At 42.0% G+C, this 19,934-nt stretch overlaps 1 protein-coding gene across 2 annotated transcripts in view; it reads left to right on the forward strand.

Annotated features, from left to right (window-relative positions):
* CACNB4 (calcium voltage-gated channel auxiliary subunit beta 4) overlaps positions 1-19,934 on the forward strand; it is a 275,941-nt gene continuing 256,007 nt past the window's right edge. The window contains exons 1-2 of one of the 2 annotated variants that reach the window (XM_058300916.2): positions 1-474; positions 992-1,075. In XM_058300916.2, coding sequence (XP_058156899.1) covers positions 418-474; positions 992-1,075 — 141 coding nt within the window. In that variant the 5' untranslated portion in view covers positions 1-417. Of the gene's footprint in view, positions 475-525; positions 770-991; positions 1,076-19,934 lie in introns of those variants that run through there. The other variant, XM_058300917.2, reaches the window with a different exon arrangement.

Below are 19,934 nucleotides of genomic sequence, written 5' to 3' on the forward strand. Positions count from 1 at the left end.
GATTCATGAACCATGCCACCTTTGTCTCATTTTAAACTGTGCAGACTATTTTAATCCTCCCACCCCCATCCCAGATTCCCCCCCTCCCTTCATCCGCTGGAAAGCTCTGCTGTAAGGCGCTCACTAGGTGGGAGAGCGCGTCTCCCAATTGGCTCCAGTAGGCGAGATCACGAGAAGCCCCCTCCCCGGGACCTCCGTCTGCTGGCCCCGACCCTGCTGCGGGAGCGGGGGAAACGCCTCTGAGGCTTTACCGTGCTGCGCTCTTGGAAGCGCGGGCAGGAGTCCGGGGGCCGGCGCGGGTCCTGGGGCCCGGCAGGGAAGTCCTGCTGCCTTTCCCCTCCGCCCCGCACCCCAGCCGCCGGGGGCCCTGTCCGCCCTCCGCCCACCGAGCTCCGGCGGGCAATGCCGCTGTGAACCATGTCCTCCTACGCCAAGAACGCGAACGCTGACGGGCCGCACTCTCCCACCTCACAGGTACCGCCCCCTCCTCCCCCTCCGCCCCCGCCTCCCCCCTTCCGCGGCCCAAGAGCGCCCCGCCTTTGTGCCCGGCGCTTGGGGCCCCCAGTCCCGGGAGTCGGCGGCCCGCGCTCCCCCACCTCTCCTCCGCGTGCCTTTCTCCTCCCGTTCCTCCTCTTCCTCCTTCTCCTCCCCTTGCATCTCCTCGCCGTCGTCCAGTCCTCTGCGCTCCCTCTCCTGGAGCCCGCAGCCTCCCCAAGCCGATGCCGGGGACTCGGACCCCGTACCCTGGGAGTCTTTGTTAATGGATGTGGTGGGTGCCCGCGGGCAGCTCTCCTCGGGCATCTTTCAGGCGGTCCAAGCTTAGAGCGGGTGGGTGGGGGTGGGGGCTGTATTGGGGGCTCACGGAGGAGACTTAGTGCGGGCTCCGGGGGCCCCTAGGAAGCGGGCTCGCAGGCGGACTCTAGCCGGGGGTGGGCGTCGTGCTCCGCGCTCTGCTCACGCGCTTCTTTCTGGCACCGTGTGTCGAGTTCAGGTAGCCCGCGGCACCACCACCCGGAGGAGCAGGTTGAAAAGATCTGATGGCAGCACCACTTCGACCAGCTTCATCCTCAGACAGGTAGGAGGACCGCGGCGGGGAGGAGTTGGGGCAGCCGGGGAGCGGGAGGCCCAGCGCGGGGGTCCGGGCGCCGCACGTGGCCCCGCGGGCGCTGTGCCGCGCGCGCCTCTCCCGAGCCCCGGCTGGCGCGCGGGCGGCGTCTGTCTCGCGCCCCCTCTGCCCCCGGAGCCTTCGGGTCCCGGCGGCCCCGCGCCTCCCGGGGAAGTTAGTTTGTGTCTGTGCGTGTGGTCACGAGTCGGCGGGACTTGGGTCAGGGACGTTGAATTTAAGAGCTGGAAATATTTCTGGGTGCGCTTTCGAAGCCTGGGGAAACCTCTGAGTCTCGTAGCTCAACGCAAAGTAACCAGAGCCCCGGGGGCGGGCGACCTGGTTTGATCCGGACTTGATAGCGGGGTTTCTTCTGTTTTGTCCTAGTTTGAGTCCTCTTCTCTCTCAGAGTCTTGGGAGAGATATCCCAGCTCTGGTCGAAAGAAAGACACAGTGAGCGGAAAGTTTGGTCACTTTGGGACTTTGGTTCCCTTAACTTTAGAAGGACTTCCGGATCTGGTTCATCGAAATGAGCGAAGGCTGCTGCTCAGTCCCCCGGGTCTAGGGGCCACTGCTTAGTGTTTGTTTCCTTCCTAGCGGTTGTCGTGGGCCGTTTCTGCTCAGGATCGCGGGGCGCGCCAGGTGCTTTGATGTCTCTAATTAGCTTTGACACAGGAAATTGGTCCTAGTTTTCGTACTGTCCACATGCTGTAAATGAAACCACCCCTAGCTGCCGGGTTCTAGAGACATCCTGCAGAAGAGAGTCACCTTGACCTCTCTTTGAACAGAAGCTGTGGAGGTGTGCAACGTTCAGGGTGAGCTGGCAGAACCTTGATCATAGCAGAGAGAAGCTTTGATCCCAGGTTTCGCTGTGGGCTGCTGGGGTGACCTTGGGAGTTCTTTTCCCTCGAGGTCGTCTGGAGTCTTGTGTACTGTATTTATTACCTACAATGGCATCTGTGGTGTGTTTCTTTAGTGATTATCACCAATTTAAACATTATCTACAACTAACGGCGCAGGACCCAAAATTGCACCCAGATCGGCCCTAAAGGGCCATGAAGCATATATATATTGTAGCAGAATTTTGCTTTCTGCAGAAATGGAAGTTGTTACTACTCTTTAATTCAGTGAGCATTAAGCATGTGCATGATTAAAATAAATGTATGTTGGGTTCATTCTAAAAGTGCATTCTATCCTTTTGGCAGTGCTTAGGTTATTTTCGTATTTGATAAGGCAAAGGCATTGTTCATCTTTAGAAAAGAATTTGAGTTATGCAAATTCTTGGGGTCTTGCTGATGTTTACTTTGTAGGTGTCCATTTTTGGTAATGGTTGTTTTGGTTACAAATCCTTGGAAATACTAATTGTACAGCAGTGGATTCTACTAACCATTTGACTAAAACTTTTGAGTTCATCTGCACCATCACCTCACTAATGCTTTATTTTTTAATGTGCAGACAAAACAATCAGTATTCTTTCTAGTATCCTTATTATTTACTCAATTTATGCCAATAAATGATTAAGTGAGATAATGTTCTTGCAAAGGGTGCTGTCATATATTGGCTTTAAAATTTTTAAAGTGTTGCACTCTAAGGAATTTGGAGAGTAATTGAAAACAATATAGATTTTTAGGACAAATGTATTTCATGATTCCCTCTCAAATAGGATTGACTGTTTTAATAAAATAGTCTAATTTAATCTCAGGAGTTAGCTGTCATTGTATTACACAATCTTCCTGATTTTTTGCACAAAAATAATACATAATTTTTGCAAGCACTTTACAGCTTGGTAAGTATCCTACATGTAATCCCATTTAAGTGGCATACTATAGATTTCTATAATGGTTACAATAAAAATAACTGAAGGATTCATATTTCTTTGACCAGAGATGAAAATGGCTTATAATTGGAATTTAACAGTATCTTATGAAATGAAATCGAAGAGTTCTCATCCAAATGATGACTACTTTTAAGAAGGAAAACAGCTGTTCATGTTAATAGAGCCTCCCATTTGTAGAATGACCATGGATTATTAATATTTGGATTTTTGATACACTGGAGTGATGAAATTCCTTGGCGACATTTCACAGTCTTTGTGATGCTTTCACACATTAAAAAGACAGTGGGAACAACACTAGAAATAACGCTGCTCATTTCTCTGTCATATCATTTATAAATACATGGAGGAAAAGCCTTCTTTAAAAAAAATTTGATGTGTTATAGATGGGAAAAACTGGGCTGTGGTGGAGGACAGAGGGCAGTCAGCAAACTTACCCAATAAAACAGTTTTAGTTCTTTCAGCTGGTAAAAAATGTCAGTGTGTTCACAGATGTGTGTGCACACACTCACATATGTATGTGTGCATACATGTGAGCCGGCCCGCAGGCAAGCAGACTGAGAAAGAGCCTGCTCTTTGAAGGACTGCCCGCGGAGTCCCTCAGGCCAGGCTGACCTTGTTTCCTGGTCTTCTAGTTTGCTGGCCTCCGCAATTTCGGAGGGATATGGAGGTTTTGGAAGGAATCTAGGGAACAACTAAATGGTTTCTTTGACGAAAGGTGAGAAGATTAAGTATTTTGCTGCTGAGAGGAGAGAAAGCTAGGGGTGGCCCAGTACTACTCTTCCAAGTGTACACAGAGACACACTTTGGAAATGGGATGGTGTGTTCTTGGTCTTCACTGGGGTTGAAACTCAAGAAATGGCTAGAATCGGAAGAGGGATGATGTTTTACAGTGAGACTTTCCTAAGATTACTGTAATAGGACATGCTTTCTGAGGGAGGCTGTAGAATTTTCTTCTGCTAGGTTATTTTCGAATGGATTATTTTTTCATGTTTTACATTTTAGAAACATTTATTAAATTTTTACCGTGTGCCATGCACTGTGCTAGATGCTGTGGGGGAGGAATGAAAAGATAAATAAATCACAACCCTTGCACTCATAGAATTTTGAAGCTAGTCATGGAGTCAGAGATGTATGTAAATAATACGGTGTAATGTAACAAGGTATGAGATAGTGGGCAAGAGGCTGACGTGGGTAAGTACGGAAATACCCATGGGGGTCTCTGCACATGCAGTTTGTGCAGTAGAGTACTCCAAGTTAGTCCTTTCCCCACCTGGGTTGGAAGAGAAAACCTGATCACAGTGGGATTCATTTGTTGACCTCTCCAAGTTAAGCCTGCCTTTATGAGTATTTGCAAAGTCTCACTCCACCCGGCACCTCTACCTGCTTTCCAACCCCCTCTTTTTTTTTTTTTTTTAATTGAAAGAAAATTTTATGTCAAAATTTCCAAACACACTGTATCCACCAAACAACAACTCCTCTTCTATCCATCCTCCTCTCCCTTGGCAACCGCTAATCTACTTTTTGTTTCTATGAATTTGCAATTTCTAGATATTTCCTATAAGTGAAATCATTATTTGTCCTTATGTGCCTTAGTTATTTCACCAAACACGATGCCTTCAAGGTTTATCCATGTTGTAGCATATATCAGAACTTCATTCCTTTCTAAAACTTGTTTTAGTTTCCTGGGATGCACAAGCAAATACCATGAAATAGTTTGGGTTAAAAAATGGGAATTTATTTGCTCATGGTTTGGGGCTGTGAAAAAGTCCAAATCAAGGCATCATCAAGGTGATACTTTCTTCCCAAAGATGGTGGCGTTTTGGGGCGGGCTGCTGGCAATGTTCGGTCCTTGGTTTGTCCCATGGCAAGGTACATGGCAGTCTCCTGGTCTCTCCCTTCTCTACAGCTTCTGTTGGTGCTCAGTGTCTCGCTCTTTCCTCTGGCTTTCTCTGTTCGAACTTCACTCCACTTATAAAGGACTCCAGTAATAGCTAAGACCCAGCCTAATTGAGGTGAGCCACACCTTAACTGAAGTAACCTTAGCAAAAGGTCTTGCTCACAGTGGGTTCACCGGAACGGGTTAAATTTTGGAATATGTTTTCCTGGGATACATATAGCTTGAAACCACCACACAGCTGAATAATATTCCATTGTGTGTATGTGCCACATTTTGCTTACATATTCATCTGTTGATTTCTTCCTTTTGACTTTTGTGAATAATGCTGCTATAAGCGTTGGTGTACAAGTATCTATATGAGTCCCTGTTTTCGATTTCTTTGGATATATACCTAGGAGTGGAATTGCTGGGTCATCTGCAATTCTATATTTAACTTCTTGAGGAAATCCCATACTGCTTTCCACAGTCGGTGAACCATTTTACATTTCCACCATGCATGAGGTTTCTGATTTCTCTGCACCCTTTCCAATGCTTGTTATTTTCTGTGTTTTTATTAATAGCCAACCTGGTGGGTGCGAAGTTATGAGGACTGCAAAGTCTTATGCTGCCTGGCCTCGACCTGCTTTCCAGCCTCATCTTGAGCCATGATCTCTTAGCTCTGGATGCATAACTTGAGCAGATCACCCCTTCCTCCTGCCATAGGCCCTTTGCACTCCCCTTTGCCTAATTTTTCTTGAGACTTAAGTTCAGTCTTCACTTCCTCAGGGAAGTCTTTTCTGTCTTCCCTGGTGAAGTCAGTTTCCCAACCAGGGACTCCCAGAGTGCCTTGTGCCAGTTTTCAATAGAACTGCCCCTATTATAATTTAACACGGACTTAGGTTTCTCTGTTAATGTCTGTACTGCCAGCCAGACAATAAGTTCCACGAAGACAGGGACCTGTCTGTGTTTGCCCTCCTTGGTGTCGTCAGCATCTAGCATACTGTCTAGGGCACACAGATGTTCAAGAAATATTTATTTGCATGAATGAAGGTGTGATGGATGGAGGACTTTGCCCCGAGACAGTAGGCAGAACTAGCTTGACACATTTTAGACATGGGTTCTGCTCCAATATTATATCTTTTATTTCACTTGCTGTTTGTTGGTATTTGACAAACTACCCTAACATTTAGTGGCTTACAATAACAACAGCTTATTATTTCTCATGATTTTGTGCATCAACCAGCCAGTTCTGCTTCATGCGATGTTAGCTGGGCACTGGGATGGATGGCTGGAAGGCCGAGAGAGCCTGATTCCTATGGATGGCAATTGGCTCTGGCTGCTGGCTGCAAACTCAACTAGAGCTGTTGGCAGGGGGCTCAGTTTTTTTTTTTTTAACTTTATATTTTGAAATAATTTTAAAAGTACAGGAAAGTTGCAAAAAGAATACAGAAACAATATATAGAACTCCAACACACCCAGATACCTGCATTTACCAACTCTTAGCATTTTGCCAAATTTGCTATATCATTTTATCTGTTTATCTATCTGTCATCCATCTGATCTTTTCTAACATTTGAGAGTAAGTTGCATATAACATGCCCCTTTAACACTTAACACTTCCATATACATTTTCTGAGAATAAGGATACTCACATAAACACCTCAGATACAACTATCAAGTTTAAGAAATGTAACATTTATGATATAAAACATATAGTCAATATTCCAATTTTTGTCAGTTGTCCCAATAATGTTCTTATGGACATTTTCTACTCTTTTGTTAGATCCAGTTCAGGATCATGTATTTCATGTTATTGTCTCTTTAGTCTATCTTTTCAAAAAACTTTTGGTAACATATATACAACATAAAATTTCCTATTTCACCTACTTGCAAGCATACAGTTCAGTGGCATTAATCACATTCAAAATGTGCTATCATCACCACCATCTGTTACCAGACTTTTCCTTCATCCCAAACAGAAACCCTGTGTCCTTTATATGTTAACTCCCCTCTCTCTCCTGCCTACCCCTAATAACCTGTACTCTACATTCCATCTGTGCGAATTTGCATATTCTAGTTATTTCATATAAGGGGAAGTATACAATAGCTCTCACTTTGCATCTGGCTTATTTCACTCAACATAATGTCTTCAAGGTTCATCCATGTTGTACCTTGTACCAGAACTTCATTCTTTTTCATGGCTTAATAATATTACATTGTCTTTTTAAAAAATTGTCTTTTCTTTTTTTTTTAAAGATTTATTTCTCCCCCCTCCATCCATTGTCTGCTCTCTGTGTCCATTTACTGTGTATTCTTCTTTGTCTGCTTGTATTCTCAGTGAGTAGCCTCAGAACCAATCCTGGGACCTTCCAGAGTGGGAGAGAAGCAATCATTCTCTTGTGCTACCTCAGCTCCCTGGTGTGCTGCATCTCTTATTGTCTCTCCTCTGTGTCTCTTTTTGTTGCATCATCTTGCTGCATCAGCTTTCTGTGTGAGCCAGCACTCCTGCATGGGACAGCACTCTTTGTGGGCCAGCACTCCGCATGGGCCAGCTTGCTACATGGGCCAGCTTGCCTTTAGCAGGAGGCCCTGGGTATCGAACCCTCAACCTCCTCTGTGGTAGATGGGAGCCCATTTGCTTGAGCCACATCCGCTACCCTCCCCTTTTAAAGATACACAGATCACACATAATGTTACATTAAAAAATATAAGTTCCCATATACCCCATTCCCTACATCCCCCACTCCTCTCACATCAACACCTTCTTCCATTGTCTTTATATACCCCATTTTGTTTATCCATTCATCTGATGATGGATACTTGGGTTGCTTCCAGTTTTTGGCTATTGTGAATAATGTTACTGTGAACGTTGGTGTACAAGAGTGTCTGCATGGGTACCTGTTTTCAGTTCTTTTTGGGTATATACCTAGAAGTGGGATTGCTGGGTCATGTGGTAGTTCTATGTTTAATGTTTTGAAGAACTGTCAAATTGATTTCCACAGTGGCTGTACCATTTTACATTATCACTAATAATGTATGAAGTTCCTATTTCTTTATACTTGTCTATGCTTATTTTTCTATTATTTAAATAGTATCCATTCTTGTGGGTGTGAAATGGTACCTCAGTCTGGTTTTGATTTGCATGTCCCTAACATCTAATGATGTTGAGTATATTTTCTTGTGCTTACTGGCCATTTGTTTACCTTATTTGGGGAAATAGCTGTTTGAGTCCTTTGCCCATTTTTTCCTTGGGCTGTTTGTCTTTTTGTTATTGAGTTGTAGAGTCCTTTATATAATCTGAATTTTAAACCTTTTTCAGGTATCTCATTTCTAAATATTTATGAGGCTCAGGTTTCTTCCACATGGGCCTACAGAGTGTTGGCTAGGTTCCCATACCAAGAAGTAAAGGCAGAAGCAGCACATATCTTAAGTCCAGTCTTGAAAGTGACATGGTAACTCTTCAACTGCAATCTCTTGGTCAAAACAGGTCACAGGGCCAGCCCAGTTTGAAGGGGAGAGAAAATATACTATCTTTTGATGGGGTGAGGCAAGGCAAGGTCACATTGCAAAAGAGCATGTGGAATGGAAGATATTGTTGCAGCTATGTTTGGAATCATCTACCTGAGAGCATGGAACCTTGTGTTTTTTTAAGGTATGCTAATCAGATGATCATTACAATTAATTCAGTGAGCCTACACTGTATTCATAGATCTAAAACATATTCAGATACTATATTGATACTATAATGAAACAAGTTGGCAAATGATTCTTGTATATAATTTTTGCACTGGTTACAGACATGTTTCTGTGATGAAATGAGAATTCATCAACAGAAGGTATATGCTTAGTGCATAGCTCTAAAAATAATCATATGCCTAGAGTCATATATATATATGCAAAATCTGTCCATAAACTTAGAATCACAGAATTTTAGAACAAGAGGAGATATTGGAGAGAAAGTACTTCAGTCCCTCATTTCTAGATGAATAAAACATAGGTTCAAGGACATAAAGGCCTCTCCAAAGTCACACAGATAGTGGTGGAAATGAGACAGGGATCCCTTACTCAGACGACATAGTTTTCCCACCACAATACCTTTCATCCCTAATAATCAAGATAGGTTAACAAGCATACAAAGATGTGAACACATGAAAGGACATACGGAGTTCATTTCATTTCAGATCCTGGAAATGTACTTAATCTAAATTGTTGTTGATAAGGACAAAGTATCAACTGGAAATCTGGAGACTGTAGTTTCATCCCAATTCCATAGTGCAAAGTGCATGGTTCATATATATGTGTGTATTTAATGATCATCTATATGTATGAATGTAAATTCTTTGCTAGTCATTGTATCAGTCGCGGTCTTGCCAGGAACCAAAGCTACTTGAGTTTTTTAAAGATATATTTTTAATTTTTTGAAAAGATATTACATAAATATTACATAAAAATATAGGGGATTCCAATATGCCCCTCTCCCTACACCTTTTACATTTTCCTACATTAACAAATCATCACTGTGGTATATTCATTAGAATTGAAGAGAACATTCTGGAGCATTGTCACTAAGCATGGCTTATAGTTTACATTGTAGTTTACACTCTCTCCCACACAATTTTGTAGGTTATGGCAAGATAAATAATGGCCTGTATCTGTCATTGTAATGTCATTCAGGACAATTCCAAAGTCCTGAAAATGGCCCCATATTATACCTGTTTTTCTCCTCTCCCTGCCCTCAGAACCTTCGGTGGCCACTGCCTCTATATCAGTGATATAATGTCTTCCAGGGACTTCCATGTAGAGACATGGTTACACAGGTGAAGGGAGAATTGAGAAGTCAAACCTGGAAGTTAGCAATAGCAGGAAACCACTACTGCCTCTAGGCTAGAAGGACAAGGTCGGGAAAACGGTTACTGGATCCCAGGGGCCAGAGTCACCCGGCAGGAGTTGAACCTCTGGGACCTGTTTGTGGAAACAAGAGCCACAGAGGAGATGCTGCCTTTGCCAAAGAAGCTAATGACGGTAGAGTGGATGGGGGCAGTACCCTGGCCTCTCCTTTCCTCTGGTCCTCCAGTCTTCTGCCAGTGCCCTTGTTGGCTGGACCTAGCCAGCAGCCAGCAGTGGGGGAGCCTGGGAAACAGCCTGAGCCAGAGAGCATAGCAGGGGAAGGGCAGAAATGGACTTGAGGAAGCAAGCCCAGGACTGGCACAACCATTATTATTTTTTGGCTGCACAGCAGACTATAATGAGTCATTTTCATCAGCAAAGTTGGAAGTTGTTACTCTATCTGTAAGCAGAACTTCCTTGCAAAATGGTGTAATCCAGTTACTATGAACTTTAAGGAAACGTTCACACCTATTTCCTTTACTGATTTTCTGTAGAGTGTATCTTCCCAAATTGAGGTCTGATAAGAGCAAGAAGGAACTCTGCCTCTCATGGCAAAGTGTGCTTAATTCTTGCTCTTGGGCTTGAAAGAATTGAACTGAATTTAGGTAGCTCTTGATTGAGAAATATAACTACTGGGCACCCAACCAGTTAAACATTCATTTTTACTTATCTCTAAGTCTCTGTTTTTGGCACACAGAGTTCTCTAAATTCCATTACTTTGGGGAATAAAGAGAAAACTATTTATCCTTCAGTTTAGGATGGTAGGATTTTATTGATACCTAGATAACTATTTTTGGAGTTTTAAAAATTGTGATAACGTAAAATGTCCCATTTTAACCATTTTTAAGTGTGCACTTTGGTGGTATTAATTACATTCACAGTGTTGTGCTGCCATTACCATCATCCATTACCAAGGCTTTTGCATGATGCCAAACAGAAACTCTGTACCTATTAAGCAAAATTCCCATGGTTCCTTTGCCTAGCCCTGATAACCTCTGAACTATTTTATATGTCTAGGAATTTGCTTGTTTGAAAGTTGGGTAAATTTTGATTCAAATTTAAATCTTTCTAGAAAATTATAGGATGCTGTGTGTGGAAACCTAGGCTAAGCATGCCCTCGGCTTTGCATTGACCTGCTGCCCTTATTTATACCTCATGCTACCCCAATAATGTCAGAGCAGATACTGCTTCTTCACCGAGGAAGGAAGCAAGGCTGGAGCTGAAGAGAATGGAGTCAGACCCCGAGGTGTAAGCGGTAGAGACGCCCCACCAGCTGGGCCAAACAAATCTGGTTCTGAACCATCTTTCCTGACTGGTCTTGGCTTTGCCCAAGCTCATCTTCTTCCTCAGAGTTTGGCTCTTTCTTGGTCTCATTTCTGAAGTTCAGGCTCAGAACAAAGCATTAGCCCCAGCCAGAGCAGGTGGGCTTGCAGCTCACTCGCTGAAGACGCCAGGAAGTATTCACAGACCGCGCGCGAGCCAGGTGTGCAGGCCCCGTTCTGCTCTGTGGCTGTTTGGTCTCTGTATGCTTTGAGGCAACATTTTGGAGCTTCCTAGAGCAGTGTCACCCAGTGCCTACTTGCCCTGCCTTCTCCAGAATTGCCTTCCCAACGGAGTGTGTGTGCCTACGGTGAGTCACAGGCCTCAGAAACATTGATTGCCTGAATCTGTTCTTCAGGGAAGCGCAGCCTGGTAGAGGCAGAGCCCTGGATGGCTTTACTTCCATGTAACCCCACGTGTTGCACAGATGTTTCCTCTGTGGGCTGTGGCATGAAAAAGCTTGCAGAGCCCTGCCTTAACCACCCCTGATCACTCACCGTCTCTATAATCTCTCTCCGAATTAGAGTACATCAAATGGACAAGTTTCAAGAAGAGCTGGACTGTTATCCTCAGCAAGCCCCCATAAACACTTACCCTGATTTAGGCAGTCGGTATTGTCCTGCCTTTGTGTGCTTACATGCCCTTGTACTTCATGAACCAGGAAAGCTATGAGGTGGAATACATGCTCTTCATTCTAAAACAGTATAAGTTATGAACTTGACTATATAAAACATAATTTGGCATTTTACCATATGATTTAACCATGTGAACTGGGAGATAGGGCAAGAAAGAGGAGCTGAAATTAGTGAAAAGGCTAAATTATAGATTTATCTTAGCATAGTTTTATTGCTTTGAAGTCACAATAATGATAAATTGTGTGCTGTGGCAACCTGCTTGCAGAAATAGATATCAACACTTGGCTTGAATTTAAACATTGCTTTGGAGTTACTTGGGATAGTTCTCATTTTATCTAGAGTAAACATTCCCCTCTATAAAATTTCCTATTTTCTATGTCATATACTTTCTTAACATGCACATAAACTGAGCAAAGGTAATTACTTGAATCTAAAGGGATGGCATTCAGCATTTGTACATTATGTACTGAAAGCATTAATCAGATAGGGGCTGTGAAACTTTCTCAACAGCTACTGAATCTGATGATTTCACTTTAATCATTTGGACGACAAGCCTTGCCCCTTTTATTTCTCATTTATGTTTTTCGTTGGTGGAGGAATCTTTCTCCAGGGTTGCTGTTTAATTGCTGTAGGGGTAGTATTGGTTTTGAGAGCAAATACTTTGTAAATGTAAACATGAAAAGAACCTGCAATTTTCTGGGCTGTCAGAATCACTAGAAATGTTAAACTTGTAGTGTTCACTGTGTCTGTATATTATGATAATATTTTAAAACTCACTGTGGAAAAATTTTGCAATTTCTTTTTTAATACATGGAAAGACCAGCAGTAAATGAAATGCATAGAAAGTTGTGCAGATGGACTTACTCCTTCTACTTTCTTCTCAGATGGCCCAGTGCTATTGCTAACAACTCAAGCGCTGGGTTTGGGGTGCTTTGAGCAGAGAAGGGGAAGGCGTACTTTCTTTCAGGAATTCAGAGGCTGTATTGTTATCAGCACAATCTAAGTTTAGAACGTTTCATTACCTCAGAAAGAAACCCTGTACCCGTTACCAGTCATTCCTCACCTCTTCTCCATTCCCCAGCCTTAGGCAACCATTAATTTCCTGTTTCTGTAGATTTGCCTGTTCTGAACATTTCATATAAACAGAATTATACAGTATGTGGTCTTTGGCGATGGGCTTCAAATTTTTTCATCAACGAATTCTCTATGCCAGCTAGAGGGTTTCCAGTTGTAGCCTCCTGGTCTAAATTTGCAGAAGTTGGTCTGCATATGAAAATATACTTGCCTTTCCTTAAGCCTATGTCTGAGTTAGTGTTTCGAGTAGTATTGAATGGGGTGGATCATATTTACAGTTATTTTGGAGCTGTAGGCTCAGGTAAGAAAGCTGAATGTTTTGGGAGCAAAGCCATTTGACCTGCAAGGAAATCCAAACCCCTGACCTTCGCTTTCTTGTCCACACTGAACTAAGCTAAGGGGCTCCCAGCTATCACAGGCTGGGGGGCGGGGTGGGGATGTTATACGTTAGGATGAGAGCTACTGAGTTAGAGAATAGTGTCTGAGCAATATAATGGTTACTGCCATTCTTTTCAATAAATTTTAATCATAGAAATGTTTTGGGTACTTAGGATTCAAAATGCTTCTTTTATTTCACCCAGATATCAATAATAATAAGTCAGCTTTGGTAATTGTATTTCTTCTTTGAGAGATACAATTAAGGAAAAGGCAGAGTGCTTGAGTCCCCAGCTAAGTACAGTATTTATGGAAATTATTGGGTGTATGAAACTGTATTCTTTAGGTGGCAGGTACTGCTCAATTATATTTGAGCACTTCCCTGGGGGACAAAAGTCAATTATCAACACAGTTGTGTGGGAGAGAAATAGGTCAGCTGCTACATTCTCTGCTAAATTCGAAAGCTTGAAGGGTGACTTAGTTTTGGGGTATTTTTTGTTCTTTTGGTCTCTGTGTAGTACACTCTGGCAGGAAAGGTCATTTTTCACTGTAGTATTGGCTGTCATATTCATTTACTTTAAAACAATGGAAATATTTCTTTCGACCACATAAAATGAAAATGAAACCAATGTCTTTTATTTTAGAAACGATACCAAATCTGCATTGTAAGGTAATGTGCATTGTGTGTATTATTACCAATATTACTATTTCTACATTAGTAAAACTGCTCAGGGTTTACACTAACCCACTAAAACAAAAATTTCATAGTTTCAAGTATTTTATTTAACTACTATTTCTACATAAGAAGTGTAAAGGGTATTAAAAAAAGGATAGTGACCTTGGTGTTTTTTTAAATGGGAGTGGCTGATTATTTAAAAGATGGTACAGACAGGCAAAAGTTAAATACATCCAACTTATAAATACCCTGAAAGATTACCACATCTGTGGCCTGGTTTAAAGCAACAATGACAGCCACAAAAAACAGATGGTGGAGCACTTTACCAAGCTGTGGTTTCTGAACTTGAATAGGGAATGAGCTGGGGAGAATCAGTCAGAGCTTTGGAAACTGACCTGCACCCTCCGGGTGGGGAGAGAGCATAGGTGTGGGAGGGCAGGCGGGCCAGGGTGGTTCCCTGCCTCAAAATACCTGTTTCACACTGCCTGATAGCTTTTCTTTTTTTACTACTATCTGAAATCTGCATAGTTTCAAGATGGTTGGGGTTAATGATCAGCTTATTTTAAAAATATACATGTTCCCAGGATTCTTAAAAGGCTGTATTCATTCATGCGTTGTTATAATTTGACTTTATTGATTACAAATATGCTCATTTTATTATCTTTAAAAAACCCACAGTGGGACAATTATGAAAGGTATTACATTTACACAATGGGACTACCGAGGGAGAAGGAAAACAGAAAGGAAGAGAAGAAATATTTGAAGTAATAATTCCAAAAGTGTTGGCAGACTCCAAACCAGAGATCCAGGAAATATAGAGAACACAAAGCAAGATAAATACTAAAAAAAAATGTACATCAAAGCATGTCATATTCAATCTGCAGAAAATCAAAGCAAAGAGAAATTCTTGTAAGAAGCTGGAGTTGGTGGTGGTGGTGTTCTCACTTATGGAGAACAAGGATAAGAGTTACATTAGATATCTCTTCAGAAACCATGCAAGAGAGAAGAGTGGAGTGAAATATTTAAACATTGAAAGGAAAAAAAATGCCCACCTAGAATACTGTGTCCTGTGAAAGTATCCTTCCAAAGTGATGGAGAAATAAAAACTTTCCCAGACAAGCAAAAAACTGAGGGCATTTTGTCACTGGTAAACCTGCCCTGCAAGAAATATTAAAAGAAGTTCCTCAGAGAGAAGGAAAATGATATAGGTTAGAAACTTGAGTCTCCATAAAGAAAGAGTGTTCAAGAAGGAATAAATGATGGTAAAATAGAATGATTTATTTTTCTTATTTTTATCTAACAGATAATTGTGTGAAATAATAGCTACAATATATTGTGATGCTAGCTTATAAAAAAGTGAAATGTGTGACAGCAATGTTAAAAGGGAGGGAGGGAGGAATTGACAATACTCTATTGTGTTATAGGGTATCAGCACTACCTGTGAAGCAGTATAGCATTATTTTAAAGTGGTTAGATTAGTTGTAAAGATACATTGCAAACTCTAGGGCAAACACTAAAGGTTTAAGAAGGAAAGAATAGTTGAAATGCTAAGAGAAGGGAGAAAAAGAGTAATGTAAAATGCCCAATTAAAACCAGAAAAGCAGAAGACCAAAAAAAAAAAAGAAACAGAGAACAAGGGCAGTGACTAGAAAACAGTTACAAATATGGTAGATTATTAATCCAACTATATCATAATCACCATAAATGTATAAACAATTTAAATACACTAATTAAAAGACAGACTGTCAGAGTGAATGAAAAATCAAGACCCAACCAAATGTTGTCTACAAGAAACCACTTTAAATACAAAGGAATGGAAAACCCATAGACAGTAGAACACAAAGATTGAACCCTAATGTAAATAGTGGGCTAACATTAATAGCATGATTCTAATATTGTTTCATGAGTTGTAATAAAGGTACCACACAAATACAACATGTTAATAATAGGGAAAACTATGTGTGTGAAAACTTTCTGCATGATGATTCTATAAACCTACACCTGCTCTAATAAAAAAAGTAAAAAAAGAAAGTGGTGGAGGGCCCACATGGATACAGATGGCAGAGTAGGATGCTTCTGGACTCCAACCCTTTAGAAATGCTTTGAACAATCAGCAAGAACTGGCAGAAACATCTTCAGAGCTCTGGAGGACTGCAGTAGAGGTGAGCACCTAATCAAGAAAAGATTGCCCAGGCTGTCTGGTGGTGGCTGGAGGGACTCACCATCCCAGAACTTGTCCTGCATGTAGATGCTCATGGAACTCTCCCACAAAACACTGCGGGCTTGCAGTCAAGAGGGTGACTGGAACCAGGAGGAAGTTGTTTCCTAGCGAAGAGGGGACATTCCTATCTGTGTAAGCAGGGGAATTCCCAGCCTACACAAACCAGTCTGTGTAGACAGGATCTGGGCAGCCCCTGTGCTTTGGCCTGGAGCTCTTCCCTCAGCTGATTGCATGGATAAGCCCTGAGGGAGAGCGTCCCACAGGTCAGTCTGCAGAGACTGGGAAAGGTGTTTTCTTTTATTCCTCCCTTTAGCTCTTGGCATTCAAGGAAAGTTTTGTCATAAGACTAGTTGGATACAAGCCTAAAGAATAGATGCCTCAGAGTCCAAATTGTGGTGATAACCTATTAAAATATCTAAATGTCCAGGTTTCAACAAAAGATTGCAAAACATACAAAGAAATAGAAAGTCATGGCCCAGGCAAAGGAGAAAATTAAAACATTAGAGACCATCAATGAGGAGGCCTGACATGGGACATACCAGACAAAGACTTAAGAAAAAAAAAAGATTCTAATAATGCTCAAAGAGCCTAATGAAAAACTTGGGCGAAGAACTAAAAGAAATCAGGAAAATGTTAGAGGAACACAGAATATCACTAGAAAGATGGAAATTATGAAAAGGAACGAAACAAAACTGAAGTCCACAGAAACAAATTAAAAATTCCCTGGAGGGTTCAACAGCTACCTAATAGGGACACTCCACTGACACTGTTTTGATTTGTTCTCACGGTGCTGATTAAATTCTCTGCCCATGTCCCACCAGTCTGTGGGTCTGCATTGACATTATCATTAACATATCATGAGGCAATTATCAACATTCAAAATCCACATTTTGCTTGTTCATCTTTCCTACCAGCAGACATAGGAGCTCCACACCTTTCCCTCTGACATCTTGCTCGCTGTTTCTGCAAGTTCAGAGTCTGCTCACGGTCTTCAGCCACATCCCCTCATTGATGTCTGCTTCCCACAAGCCTTTGGAAGGAGGCTTCTCCTCCTGCAGTTGCTGTCAGCATCAGCTGTGAGAACCCTGCTTCCTTATCTAAGACGCTGTTTCTCAGACAAAACCTAGAAGGTGCAAACTGCACAGTACGCCTCAGGCATCTCTTGGCCAATGAAGACATGCCATACTCCAGACTTCCTCAACTCTGGGTCACAGGTTTGTCCTCTGGGCTCTATTATGCCTGGTACTCACAGATTCCCTTGCGAAGCCACCTTTTTTAGCTTTAGCCTGCAGCTCTCTCCCTGTGGGTCACATCGGAGAATAGACATCTTTCTTCTTTTGCCCCAGGATTGTACACAAAACTTGCTCTAGCAATGCCTCTCCCACCCATGCCTGTCAACTCCTGCAATTTGATGTGGACACAGATAGACTTTGAATCTCCCTTTAGGTTCAAATGTGATGTACTCATAATAATCTATATATTTTTCTTTACTTTTGTTTATGCATTTGAATTTTTTTTGGAAGGGAGGGTGGAGGAAGTTAGAGAATCATGAAGCAGCTTGGGAGTTAGTGCAGGCCTCTGCAGTTCTCCCAGCCCTGCGGACTCTTTTGTGTGCAATTCTGTGTGCTGGCTTAGGCATCAGTCTGGTGGTTCAGGAGCTCCCATTTGTCCAGGAGGAATATGGCAGGTCCCGCAGAAAAAAAGAGGAGGCTTTTTTTTCGTAGATGGCCCTTCTCTTGTCCACTCCCTTTGACATGTTTCTTGAATCTTACTGAGCTCATGATACGTTTTAGCCAGGCATAAGCCAGGGAATGGCCACCCTTCATGATTGATTGAGGCCAGCCCCACCCAGACTGCACCACCCAGACTGCACGGCCTAGAAGGGGAGGACCAGTTCCCTAAGGGGATTTTGGGAGTTTGTGGTGGGTGGAGGGGAAAAGGAATGCTACAGAAGCAGTTAGCCAGATGTTCAAGGATGGAGCTTCCCGTGGACCCAGGCAAGGAAGTGGGAATGTCTTCTTTCTCCTGTTCTTCCTTCAACTTGTACCACATCCTTCATCCACACCATGGTTTAAGTAGGAGTCTCTAGACTAACCTGGGAGCTTCTCTGTTGTGAGTTGCTTTTTTTTTTTTAATGAGAAAACATGTATCAAGTTTTTAAAAAATAACTGATTAAATAATGCATTTCTGGGACACCATATAAGTATTAATATGAGGGACTGCATTAATATTTCTCAGAGCCTGTGTTTTCCCATCTGCAAAAGGAGGTGAGAGTGGGGTGGACTTGGTGACCTCTGAGGTTCCTACAGGGCTTTATGCCTGTGCCTGTAGCTATGTATCAGTGAATGGTAAACACATTCATTTCAGAGAAAACAGTAATCTAGTTTTTGCAGAAGCCTATGTCACTTGGCTGCTGAGATATACTCATAAAACAGAGAATCATTAAATATCAAGTGTTGTTGAAAAATTTAGATGAGGAGATTCTTTTTAGGATGTTGCAAAGAGATGATGTGGGGGAAGTTTATAGGAGGAAAGATAATTTGGGTATAGAATTTATAACTCCATCAGGCATATGTGTGCTGAGTGAAAGGATGTGCAAAGGAGAGAGTGGGTTGTCAAGAATGAAGTATTTGTGAAATGGGGTGAGATGGTTCTCAGATATGCATCCTGGAAGCTATTAAGAGGAAGTCTGCTGCAGAGTAGTGTGGCTCCTGCTATTTTGATTATTTCAGCCACCAGGGAGAGCAAGTAGCTAATGGGGCTATAAATCTATACTAAAGAATAAAGGAAAGTTGCCATATTGAAACTTTGCTGAAGGTGAATGGAACCACAAGATCGATTCTCAATTCTCATCATTCGAAAACACTGCATTAGGAACTTTGAACACTGTTTTTTCTGCTTTTTCTTAGTTTCTCAGGGGCAATGTATTTTGCATACATAGTTCAGCATGTGCCTCAAATTTCCAGTATAATGAGGCAGGAATTTCTATTTTTAAGTGATATTAATTATTTAATAAGTAGATGCTGATGAATATTTTTACAACAAACCTTGTGTTTTTGAGTTGCCTGGGTAAGCTGGTGAACTTGACTGTTTTACTTTCTCTTTGCTCTTCTCTTTGCTCAGTTAATGGAACATACTCCTTACTTCTTATATAAATTTGTTATTTATATCTTGCCTTGTTCAGGAAATGACTTAAGTTAGCTTGTATGATATTACAAATGAGTCAAAGAATTAAAGAGAAATAAGGGTAAGATAGTGCATTGAGTACACAACACTTGTGCCAATGAAATCCTATTCATTGCTAGTATAGAGCCTGAAAGTTGACTCTGAACTTTGTAGGAAATACTCAACAAGGAAGACAGAATCATTTACAAGATCTACAGTATCCAAAGATAAATGTAAACATGTTGTTCAGGAAACCACCAAATATTTCCCACCCAGAGACTAGACAAAAATGTCTCTAATGTTCTTACAGAGTTGACATGTTTGATAGTAAATTACATCCTGAAGTGCCACCTTATAATTCTGGGATTGATTATTATAATGTCCCCCATCACACCGGAGCACAGTTCCATAAAGCAATTATATAGGAGTTATTGCTGTGTGGTCCACAGTTGTCTGTGATCCTCAACCCTGGCTGCACATTAGAATCTCCAGAAGAGTATGTAGCAATCCCCTGCCCCGGCTACACCCAAGCTTAATTAAATCATGATTTCTATAGGTTAGGACTCAAGCATAAGGATTTTTCAAAACTCCACGTGATAGATATGTTCTCTGGGGGAAGATTTTAGAGCAGCTGTTTTTAAGCAGGATTAGTTAGGATAGGTTAGGCGATGCTGCAGGAATAAATACTTGCCCCAAATTACAACAGCAGCAACAACAACAAGAAAAGGTTTACTTTGCACTTATACTATGTGTGTCTTCTGGATCA

Source organism: Dasypus novemcinctus, chromosome 7, assembly GCF_030445035.2.
Source record: "Dasypus novemcinctus isolate mDasNov1 chromosome 7, mDasNov1.1.hap2, whole genome shotgun sequence".
Taxonomy (NCBI): domain Eukaryota; kingdom Metazoa; phylum Chordata; class Mammalia; order Cingulata; family Dasypodidae; genus Dasypus; species Dasypus novemcinctus.